The sequence below is a fragment of the Thamnophis elegans genome, chromosome 10, assembly GCF_009769535.1.
Source record: "Thamnophis elegans isolate rThaEle1 chromosome 10, rThaEle1.pri, whole genome shotgun sequence".
NCBI lineage: Eukaryota > Metazoa > Chordata > Lepidosauria > Squamata > Colubridae > Thamnophis > Thamnophis elegans.
Window position 1 is genome coordinate 46,065,971 of NC_045550.1, and position 12,084 is coordinate 46,078,054.

Sequence of the window (12,084 nt, forward strand, 5' to 3'; positions counted from 1 at the left end):
CAATAATCATCGGCCATTGATCAAGGAGTTATGTCTGAACTTTTTACAGAAGAGAAAGAAAATATTTTACTATTTCAAACAGTTCAAGAACGATATAACTTGTCTGCAAGAAATTCATATTAAATTAACTGATCCAAAATATCTGTTCAACTTCGAACTTGGTCAATATTTTGTGACCTCTGCTACGCAAAAGGAAAATGGTATAGTTGTATATTTAAGAAAAGACATTAAGGCTGAGTGAACTGAAGCAGATCCCTTTGGAAGATATATCACATTAGACCTAATTCTAGAAGGGAAAAAGACTTGATGGACAACTTTGAATTTTATACAAATCACTAATGATTTATCTTCTAGGGTGAAGAAGACAAAGATTGCGGCGAGGGTTCTCTTGGATCATAACCCAGTCTGGACGGAATTGGGAAGGGTAGTGCAGGCAAGAAGGTCTTGGAGGTCGAATGGGAGTTTATTTTGATATGAAAAGTATATTAATAATTGTTAAAAATTGCTATCTGATTACTTTGTTCTGAATATGAATAAGGGTATATTCAGGGAATTTGTAGGAGATGTAAGTAAAGCATATATGAGAGGAGTACTGATGAATACAAATATATATATATATATATATATAGACAGAAACAAGGGTAAAAAACATTTCAAAAAGAAAAATTTGAAATGTATTTAAATTGTGTTATAGAGGAAGGCGGCACAAAGGGGACAAAATTAAGGGTTTAGAAACAGACAGATACTTAGATAAAGAGATAAGGCCCCTAGCTAGAGAAGAGTACAGGCAAAAGCTGAATCAACAAATAACTTCTGGGGAAATCCTGCAGGTAATCAAACAATTAAGATTAGGAACAATGTAAACTGCTTAAAGTTTGTGTAATGGTAAGAAGCTGAGTAAGAAGTCGGGAGGGGGGAAGGGAGGTGGGCTCATAGGGGGGAGGGGGGAAATATAGTATGTGCCAGATTTTAACATGATTGCACTTGTATACTGTTGCTTTTTTTAATTTTAGTATAAAAATAAGAAGCTGAATATATCGATAGCTAGTAGAAATACACCGAAGCGAGGAGCAGAGGGAAAGAAGAGGGAGGGGTAGAGAGGGTGGGAGAGAGGATCGGAAGGAGGGTGAGATGGAAGGGAGGGGGAGAAAGGAGTGACAGAGGGGGAGGGGAAGTAGGAGAGGGGAATGTTGGAGGGGGGAGTAAGAAAGGGTGTATGGAGGGTTGAAGTGGTATATTGGTTTTGTATTTTGGGGAGTACAAGGATGGCTGTGTTTATTGCCTAATGTTATATGGCCCCAATCATGCACAGTATATATGTGACTGTAAGAAATGAAAATGAAAAAATGAAAATAAAACATTTGAATATAAAAGTCTGTGAATTTTTTAATTCATAATTTTCTTTTTTTTTACATTGTTTAAGTTATCTCATCAAGCATTTTTCTTTAACATCTTGTTCATTCAATGTCTCATATTTCTTGATTTGAGACTGTTTCATTTTTTAGCCTATCTATCTATCTATCTATCTATCTATCTATCTATCTATCTATCTATCTATCTATCTATCTATCTATCTTTATGCTGGTCTGTGACCATAATAAAAGCTTGATTTGGTCTACATATGCTGCTGGTTTAACATATTGCAATTTTTAATATTTTTTTCACACTTTCAGTGGCATCATCACACTTTGTTATTACCAGTGTAACTTATTTATATATCTTATATTTTAGAAATTTTAGGCTTTTAGTCCAAGTTGTAATTTGAACAGTTGAAAAGTAACTGTTAAATTGAAAGCAGGGGTGAAGTCCAGTTATTCTTCCCCTATTCCAAGAGTATTAATAACAGGAAAGCAGACTTGATAAGTTTGATCCTATGTATATATGCATAGAACTAACTTCTATAGAATTCAATAAGTAATCATAAGATTCACATCTAGAAAAAATTGAAACATAGTTCAGCCTACTTTCACTAAGTCATCTTATGGTTGACTTCTCAGGTTTCTTAACTGATTGTGTGTCTATTTTTAAACTGCATTAATTATTTGTCATTTATCTGGAATGTAAAGACTCAAATAGGGCTATCTGGGGTTTTTGATTGAAACTTCAGATACTTAGGTCAAGTTTATAATAACAGTATGGTACTGTGGATTTACAATATGTTGCTCACATCAATTTCTTGAATCTTAGGGTAATATATGTTCAGTATTTAAAAAGTAAAAGAAATCTAAATATCAGATTAGGTATAATTTATGCAACATGATAAAGTATGGAGTTATTTGATTGACATTTTAATAGACATGAGAAAAAAACCCAATATTTACCGTATTTATCGGCGTATAACACGCAGTTTTAAAACTAAAATTGCAAGATTAAACCCTGCCTGCGTGTTATACGCCGATACTGCGTGTTATACGCCGATAAATACGGGTCCAACGCCGGGTCCACTGTTCCCTCTAAGGTGGCAAGAAACCCCCGCGCAGAGGTTTCTAACTCCCGCGCAGAGGTTTCTTTCAAAGCAAACGTGGGGAAGTCCTTTGCAGGCAGCTAGAACTGGCTGCCTGCAAAGGACCTTCCCAAACTTGTTTCAGCGGCAGCTCTCAGCCTGGCGGCAGCGTCACACAGACTGTGGAAGGAGCGGGAGGAGGAGGGAACCAAAGAGAGCTTTTACCGGGTCTGCGCCCCACAGCCAGGACCGTCCTGGCGCCTCCAGCCGCGTTTCTTCCTGCAAAGCCCTTCGGGCAACCCGAGAGTTCCGCTTGACGGCCTCCCCCCAGCCGCCGGAGAAGTTCCCTGCGCGGGGAAGCCGGTGCGCGCCGCTGGCTGCCTGGCCGCGCTTGGCTGAGCTCGCCGCCTTCCTTCGGTTTTTAATTTGCGAGGCCGTTGCGGATTGGCGGAGGGCGCCGGCTAATGGGGAAAGTCGCTCCTTTTCCAGCTGGCTCCGGTGGCTTTTGAACTTTTCTCCCCCTCGGTTTCTGAACGGCGGGAGCGGCATTCCCGGGGACCGGGTTGTGTGGGTGGGGGTTAGGCGTCGTTCCCGTCCCCCTCTCCCCCCCACCCCGGCTTCTCAAAGGCGCAGCAGTCCTGCAAGGTGTAGAGGTTGGGGATGGCGGAGACAGACAGACAGACAGACAGACACACACACACACACACACACACAAGAAACGCGGCGTTTCTTCCTGCAAAGCCCTTCTGGCGCCAAAAGGAACTCTCGGGTTGCCCGAAGGGCTTTGCAGGAAGAAATGCGGCTTGAGGCGCCAGGACGGTCCTGGCTGTGGGGCGCAGACTCGGTAAAAGCCTCTCTTTGGTTCCCTCCTCCTCCTCCTCCTCCTTTTTTCTGGAGCCCCTTCCTCAAAGATTTGGTACCAAAGCAATGGGGGTGAGGAAGTTGTGTCTTTTGGATTTTGCACTGTTGTCTTTTCAATGGTTCTCAGACTGGTTGAACCTTTAGCAGCTGGGGTGATATTCTTTACTGTTAAGGTTACAATTGGATGTGTTGGACAAATCTTAAAAGATGAAACTTTTATTAAAACGTTTGACTTAACTAAAAACGTCTTCCTTTTTCTTCTTCTTCTTAAATATGATTTATTTATTTATTTTTACTTCAGAAGTTTGATGACCGTTGTACAAACTAATCCAACCTAAATGTAGAGGAGGAGAAGAAGGGGGGGGGATTTAAAAAGAGCAGAGGAAAAAGAAAAGAAAGCATGAAGAAAACATAAAGAAAGGGATGGGAGGGAGGGAAGGAAGGAAGGCACTTTATGTTGAAACAGAAAATATTATATAAGGAAGAAAATGGAAATAACTTAGGAAGGAAGGAAGGAAGGAATTGCACTTAATATTGAAGGAAAAGAGAATGAAGGAAAAAGTATTGGAAGGATTGAAAGAAGGAAGGAGGAACAAAGAATTACACTTAATATTGAAATGGAAAAGAAAATATAATGAATGAAAGAAGAAGTATAGGAAGGGAAGGAAGGAAGAAAGAAAGAAACAAAGACTGTTGAAACAGAAAAGATAATATAAGGAAGAAAATGGAAAGACGTATAGGAAGGAAGGAAGGAAAAAAGGAAGACAATGTTGAAATGGAAAAGAATATAAGGAAGAAAATGGAAAAAAGTATAGGAAGAAAGGAAGAAATGTACTTAATATTGAAACAGACAAGGGAATGAAGGAAAAAATATTGGAAGGATTGAAAGAAGGAAGAAAGAATGGAAGGAACAAAGACAATGTTGAAATGGAAAAGAATATAAGGGAAAAAATGGAAAAATGTTAGGAAGGAAGAATTACACTTAATATTGAAACAATTGAATATAATGAAGGAAAAGGAAACAGGAATAAGGGAGGGCTGAAGAATTCTGGGAACTGAAGTCCACCCCTCGTAAAGTGACCAAGGCTGGGAAAATAATCCGCACTAGGGACAATGCAAGCTATGCTTCACCCCGTCAGTCCATCTTAGCGTGCAAGAAAGACATCAGACAACGCCATAGTTGCTATGGTAGCATTTGGCTATGCGCAGCGATGCTCTCCTGGTCTTTATGGGTGGGAGGGGGGCAGTTGAGCTATGATGCTAATCCCCTCGTGGGAACACAGAGGGTGGGAGAAGAGAACCAAAGAACTTCAAACTCCAAGGTTCTGGAGTGGAGAATAAGGGGATCAACTTTGTCTAAATGATATTGACATATAAAGAACGGTTGTAGGAACTGGGTATGTCCAGTTTGATGAAAAGAAGGACTAGGGGAGACATGATAGCAGTCTTCCAATATCTCAGGGCCCAGGGTTGCTCCAAAGAAGAGGGAGTCAAACTATTCTCCAAGGCACCTGAAGGCTGGACAAGAAGCAATGGATGGAAACTAATCAAGGAGAGAAGCAACCTAGAACTAAGGATAAATTTCCTGACAGTGAGAACAATTAACCAATGGACCAACTTGCCTCCAGAAGTTGGGAATGCTCCAACACTGGAAGTTTTAAAGAAGATTTTGGATAACCGTTTGTCTTAAGTAGTGTAGGGTTTCCTGCCTAGGCAGGGGGTTGGACTAGAAGACCTCCAAGGTCCCTTCCAATTCTATTTCTATTGTATTCTCTATATTCTATTCTTTCTCTGTTCTATTCTAATCTCTTCTGAACTAAATGTTTATCTAGAACTCAAATAAATAGCTGCTTTTTGGTTTTATTTTTTTTAATATTTATCAGTCTCTCTTTTATTCCATACTTCTGGTTGAAAGACTATTCTATGTCATGCTAAACAAATGCATATTCTAGTGGCGGCGGGAGCTCGTTGGCATCTTCAGCAGCAGCCCTGCCTCCTGTGAAAAAACCGAAGATGGAGCAGATCCACGCAGATGACGTTGCTGCAACATGACTGGAGGAGGAATTCTGGGAGTTGAAGTCCACAAGGCTTAAAGCTGTCAGGTTTGAAGACCCCTGGGGTTTTTTTCCTAAAGGGTTAGGGGTGCGAGGGTCTTGTAACTTGACAGCTTTAAGACTTGCACGCTTCAATGCCAGAGTTTCTGAGCCAACATTTTGGTTGCTAAGCAGGACCGTTGTTAAGTGATACTGATATTATATAACACTTTTAATTAAGCGGGTACCTTGAATAAACATAACTTTGAGTTTCAAATAATACTGATTTCGTTGTTGTCTTAGGTGACATCTGTGAAAAAAATTCAGGTGCTCAGGCATGAAAATGTGCCGCTCAAACACTATACTTTTCCGCTCACACTGAAAAAAAATTAGAGGGAACATTGGTGGGGAAGTGAAGTGGCAGAGGGGGAAATGAACCGCATGTCTGACGGTAACTTTTATTGTTTAAACAGCCATAGGTAAAATACTGTATATCCCTGATGGAATCAAGACAGAAGCGTTCAGCATATACAGCTGCTTTCAAGTTAAAAGTTGTAGAATATGCCAAGCAACATGGGAATAGGGCTGCAGCAAGGCATTTTGGAGAGCCACCAACAGAATGCACAATACGAGAGTGGCGAAAAAATGTCGAAAAAATCAAGATGTTACCAAAATCAAAATGTGCTTCGCGCAGTGGCATAACGAAATGGCCACAACTAGAAAGTAAAGTGAAGGAATTCGTCCTGAACCAAAGAAAAGCAGGCATTGCTTTATCAACAAAAATGCTGACTTTTGAAGCTGTGAAAATCAGCAAAGAGCTGCAAATCCAGGATTTTAAAGGGACAACGTCATGGTGCCAAAGATTTATGAAGAGGCATGACCTTCGGATGCGAACAAGAACAAGGATTGCCCAGCGTATGCCAGATGATTATGAGGAAAAGATAATACATTTTCATAGATTTATTATCAATGCAAGAAAAAGACAAAATTTTGAAATGGGTCAAATCGGCAACATGGACGAAGTTCCCCTCACTTTCGATGTTCCTTCAAATAAAACTGTGGATTCAAAAGGTACTAAAACAGTAACAATTAAAACTTCAGGGCATGAAAAAAATCGTTACACTCTTGTTCTTGCCTGCACTGCAGATGGAAATAAGCTGCCTCCATTGGTAATTTTTAAAAGAAAAACGTTACCAAAGGAGAGAATTCCTAGTGGCGTACAAGTGCATGTTCATCCAAACGGATGGATAGATGAAGAAGGCATGAAGCTTTGGATTAAAAATGTGTGGGGGAAGCGCCCAGGTGCTTTGTTAAAGAAGCCATGCTTATTGGTATTGGACGCATTTAGATCTCATCTTACAGAAAGAACAAAGGCGGAGTTTCAAAAGTTCAAAACTGATATAGCAGTTATTCCAGGCGGACTGACCTCACAATTACAGCCATTAGATGTTTGCATTAACAAGCCCTTCAAAGCTTTTATGCGTGAAGAGTGGAATAAATACATGTGTGATGAAACTCAACATGAATTTACAAATTCTGGGCGAATGAAAAGACCTAGCATTTCAAAAGTGTGTCAGTGGGTGAAAACATCATGGGACGCAGTCAAAGAAGATATTGTTATCAACTCTTTTAAGAAATGTGGCATAAGCAATGCTTTGGATGGGGAAGAAGACGAACTGATCTATGAAGACAGTGAAAGCAGTGAAAGCAGTGCTCAGTTTGATTTTGAGGATACAAGTGAAGATGAGGAAGAGTTTTTTGGTTTTCCAAAAAGCAGTGATTCTGATTAAGTTTTTTTGCTCAAAGAGGTGTTTTTTCATTTCATATTTGCCTTTTAAGAGGAGTTAATGTTATAATTCATGTTCTAATGTTATAAATTTTAATCCAACATTAAGTTCCGAGCTTCCAAGTCATTTATTTTTAATGAAAAAAATTTTTACTCAAATTTTTGTGTTAAAATGGGGGATGCGTGTTATACGCCGGTGCGTGTTATACGCCGATAAATACGGTAGTACTCAACTCTAAGATGTTGCTTTATGCACTTTAGCTCTGCATTTGCAATTATAATTACAAGAAGCTAATTGATTCTGTTTAAAGTTTCAAATGATTTTATACCTTGTTTACATACCTTGCTAACAAGATAAATTGGTCAACTTTCATAAGAACCTTTTGTGTTCAATCATCCACAGAATGGGAGAAATAAAATAGGTTCTCTCTTGTTTTTCCTTCCTGAATTTGGCTGAACTGATGTTCCTGTAATTTATAATATGCTTTCCCAGTGTCTGTTCTGAACAAAACTAGCTGTCTAAGAGAAAATTATTATAATTATATAGTCTAGAAGTATCTCAAATCATTTTCCTTTCTTGTTATTGCAGAAAATGCAGTGTTGTATCAGAATTACAAAGAAAAAGCTTTGGATATAGATTCTGATGAAGATGTAGAATCAAAAGAACACAAGTCAGATGAAAAAATAGTTATTCAATACAAACCTCTAAGATCAACATGGAGTCAACTGTCTGCAGTAAGTGTTGTAATATTAGTAAGTACCTCAAAGTTCAAATTGGAAACTAGTGATGTTTATAAGCAAGTTTTTTTTTTACCAGCCAATGTGAATTTTTACAGCCTTACTTTACCCTCAATTACCTCCCAAAGCAAAATGTTTATCAACATGCAAATACTATTCAATAGTTGTAATTGGCAAAGAGAGGTGGCTGCTACATCTGCATTCCTCACTTTGATTCATGGTTTTTAAAGCAATCAAACTTAACTGGGTGAATATTTCAGGAAACAATTAGAGGTAAACTATTATTTTATGGAAATGAAAATCTTTGATTCATTCTTAATAAAATAAGCAAAGGGAGCATGGTCAGGGTGATCCGTTCCTTCTTAACAGTTAGGAAACCAGTAAAATCTGGGTCTTTCCACAGAGCTTTTGGAAGATCTTCACATGTGATTGATAGAACAATATGGGTTAGCTATTTAATTGTCCAATGATTAATTGCACAGATTTTATTTGTGTTGTCTAGAAGCTCCACATAATTCATGGAACAAACAATACACCAATACATAAAGAATAAAAATACAAAACATGAAGAAGGAGCAACTGAGCAACTTTCTTTTACTATAAACGTTTAGGCAAACAAGGTCTGGCTCCGTACAAAGCTTTGCTTGTAATATATCTTTAAAAAGTAGTCTCTTTTAAAGCTATCAGAAGACTGTCTCAGCCTCTTTCCCTGTCCCCTCAATTCCATGTCACTGTTGTATTATCAAGGAACCATTGGGACTTCTTTCAAACTGGTCAAACTAGAATCCTAACTTTTTGGGTAAAGATTTGGAGACTGCTTTGTCCGAGTACTCTTTCCTTATTGGGGTCCTTCATTCTACGGAGAGGTGGTTTCTGTTTAATGACTATTTGTTCAGCAATCATTTGAAATTTTAATGGCACTGGGCTTAATAACTCAAAGGTGCTTTTTTCAGGAGGCAACTGGATTATGTTCTTTTCTTTGAGGAAGAAGATGTTTCACTTTTGATCAGAGAAGCTTCATCAGTTCTGATTAGATAGTGGGGGTGGAAGTGGGAAATGGAAGGATTATATTTTCTCATAGTCATCTGGTTGTTAACTTAGCACTCTCAGTGAGCTGTTGAGGCTACATGGAGGTTCACCTGAATCATAGTGCAAATGGTTGTGGATCTTTCTTGGAACTGCTGAAAGGACTGCATTGTTTTAGACAAAGGTGATGTCATATTCCTCCCCTTCTAATGAAGAGGGCTGTTCAGTTCTAACATAGTTGGCCTTTTTAGCCCCTCTGTCAAACCAATGGTCCTCTCCATCCAGAATGTGGACTTAATAGCTGTTACCAGAATTTGCAACTATTGCAGCGCCCCTGTAACTATGTGATGAAAATTTGGACACTTGGCAGTCTGCGTGACCCGTCAAAACCGTGGTCCACTAAAGCGCGCCCGATTAAAGCGTGTACGTGACGTCAGCAGCGCGACAAATAAAATTAAAAATAAATTAAATTAAAATTAAAATTAAATTAAAGCAAGACGATTCACATAAAGGTAAGGGTTAGGGTTAGGTTAAGGGTTAGGGTTAGGTTTAGGGTTACGTTAAGAGTTAGGGTTAGGTTTAGGGTTAGGTTAAGGGTTAGCATTAGGTTTAGCGTTAGGTTAAGGGTTAGGTTAAGGGTTAGGCTTAGGGTTAGGTTTAGGGTTAGGTTTGGGGGGGTTAGGGTAAGGTTTTCGCTTTAATTTTAAATTTACTGCTCATAGCGTGCCGTTTTCGTCGCGCTGTGATGACATCACGTACGCGCTTTTGTCGAGCGCACTTTAGTCTACCGCGGATTTGTGGTGGAACCGCTTGTCTGTTTATCTTTATGACCACAGGTGTGCTGCAGCTTCTGCCACCTGCCAATCACCTTCTCACAAATAGTCATTCCAAAGCATTGTGAGAGCAGCCATTATTCTCATGATTGTTTGAATGGTGGTGGTGGTGGTGGTGAGCAGGCCTGGACTTCCAAGGAAGTGGCAACTTTGTGTTGCACTTCAGCACCCTGCCAACTCACACATAGCCTGTGCCAAGCTTCCTGTAGCTCCCACAGTGCCTTCTTACCTGGCACTCCTTCCACTTAATGACTTGCACAATTGCTTAGCAACCACAACTAACAGAGCCAGGATTGCAGTCATTGAGCAAAGAGGTCATGTGACATCTTTGCTTAGTGACTGAGTTTGGTCCCAATTGTGATTGTTAAATGAGAACTACATATACCGTATTTGTTTCATATCAAACCAATGTAAGTAACAGTTTTGTTTAAGATATATATAGAGCTGTACAAAGAGCAGGAAAAGCCCAAGGGCATATTTTTTCTGTGTATTTCTGTATGTCTAGCTTTCTATACATTCAGCTGCACCTGAACTGATGTTCCATTTCTCCAAATTCTAAACTACTAAAATTTTTAAGAGAATTCAAAAGATTCACTGTGAATGAATATTACTTAAATCTTTCTGAAACAGTGTGATTGAATTGGATTTCACAATCAGAACATAATTTAACAGCATAGTTTAAAATTAAGCACCCCCCCCTCAATCCTTTATTATTTTATCAACTGCTCTAAAAGGTTGTTTTCATTAACTACTCAAAGTTTGACCTATTGCAGTCAGAACAACCAACTGTGCTGTGCTGTTAATTTCCCACTGTGGTCTCTGCTGGATTAGAAGAGAAGATGGACTGAATCAGCTGAAATGGCTCATTGCAGGGAGCTTAAATTATAGTATGAACATCCAAATTTGGCCATTATCTTAGCAGTCTGATTATTGCTTCCATGGGGTTGCTTCCCCTAACCATTCCACAGGGGCTCCTGCAGAGCTGTTGCAAAAAAACAATCATGCCACTAGTGCCTTGCCCACTTGAGATCAGCAGCCTCAGCATTATCAGACCAATATGAATGGATAATGCATAATGAAAATCAGTTCTGTGATATAACTATCTTCCTGCAATTTCGCAGATAAGGAAAAAATTAAAAAAATATTAAATCTGTATTTGTGTGTGTGTGTATCTATATATCTATCTCTATATCTATCTCTAGCTCTATATCTCTATATCTATATATGCTGGTCTTGTTGTATTCAGGTCTTTTCCCATGTAAGATTGAGATTGTCTTGGCAACGTTTCAGTGAGGTCTCACACGCCACCTTCAGGCTGGGTTTTGGTCTTAAGGTGTGATTGGAGCATTTGTCTTTCTACAAATCTTGGTGGGGATGTGTGGAGTGCTGGTTTTGTTTCAGTAAGTGGAATGATTGGTTGTGTGGTTGTATCATGATTGGTAGATTGGTGCTGGCTGTGTTGTTTCGTGTTGTAACGGCCTGGGTGGTGAGTTGGGCTCTGTTGACTAGGGCTGGTTTTCAGATGTCTGGTAGGCAGGAGGTATCGTCACGTTTATTCATGTTGTGGGGGTGTTTATTACAATAGATTCCATAATTATTCTCTTGTTGAAGTGTTCTGCTTTGGAGATTAATCTGGATCCTTCAAAATTAATTTCATGTCCTGTAGCTTTAAGGTGCTGGAAAAGGAAGGAAGTTTTTTCTTTTTTTCTTACTGTGTTCTTGTGTTCTGCGATGCGTGCATTTATTCTCCTGTTCGTTTGTCCTATGTATGTTGCAGGGCAGATTTTGCATGGTATTTCGTAGACGCCTTGGTTTTCTAGCTGGATTTTGTCTTTGGAGTTTCTTAAGATGTTGGCTATTTTTTGGTCAGTGTTGAAGGCTGTCTTGATATTTTTTGCTGATTTTATCTGTGGTGCCATTGATGTAAGGGAGGAGGGTGATGCCGTTGTCCTATTCTGTGTCTTGATTTTTGGGAGAGTCTCCCTTTGGATTAGTTGGTAATTGTTTATCTTTGGAATCTGTTGGAGATTAATATGTTTGTGAGAGGATGTAATTCAGTTTTCAGATGGTCTTTGTCGGCTAGGTTCTGGAGATGAAGGTTTTGGCTACAGAATTAATCTGTGCAGAGTGGTGATAGGATTGTGCATTTAAGTAGCGGTTGGTGTGTGTTTTTTTCTGGTAGATGGTATGTCTTAGGGAACCACTGGGTTTTTTGTAGATTAGGATGTCCAGAAAGGGAAGTTGGTTGTTTGCTTCTATTTCCATAGTGAATTGTATTTTGGGGTGTAGGCTGTTGAGATGTGTGAGGAAGTTGTCCAGTTTTTTTTCCCGTTTGGCCAAATCACGAAAGTGACATCAACATAT

At 39.3% G+C, this 12,084-nt stretch overlaps 1 protein-coding gene across 2 annotated transcripts in view; it reads left to right on the top strand.

The window, feature by feature from the left end:
* The window catches only part of ARHGEF26 (Rho guanine nucleotide exchange factor 26), a 70,323-nt gene that overhangs the window by 10,189 nt on the left and 48,050 nt on the right, over positions 1-12,084 (top strand). For both annotated transcript variants that reach the window (XM_032224770.1, XM_032224771.1), the window contains exon 4: positions 7,713-7,858. In XM_032224770.1, coding sequence (XP_032080661.1) covers positions 7,713-7,858 — 146 coding nt within the window. The remainder of the gene's footprint in view (positions 1-7,712; positions 7,859-12,084) is intronic.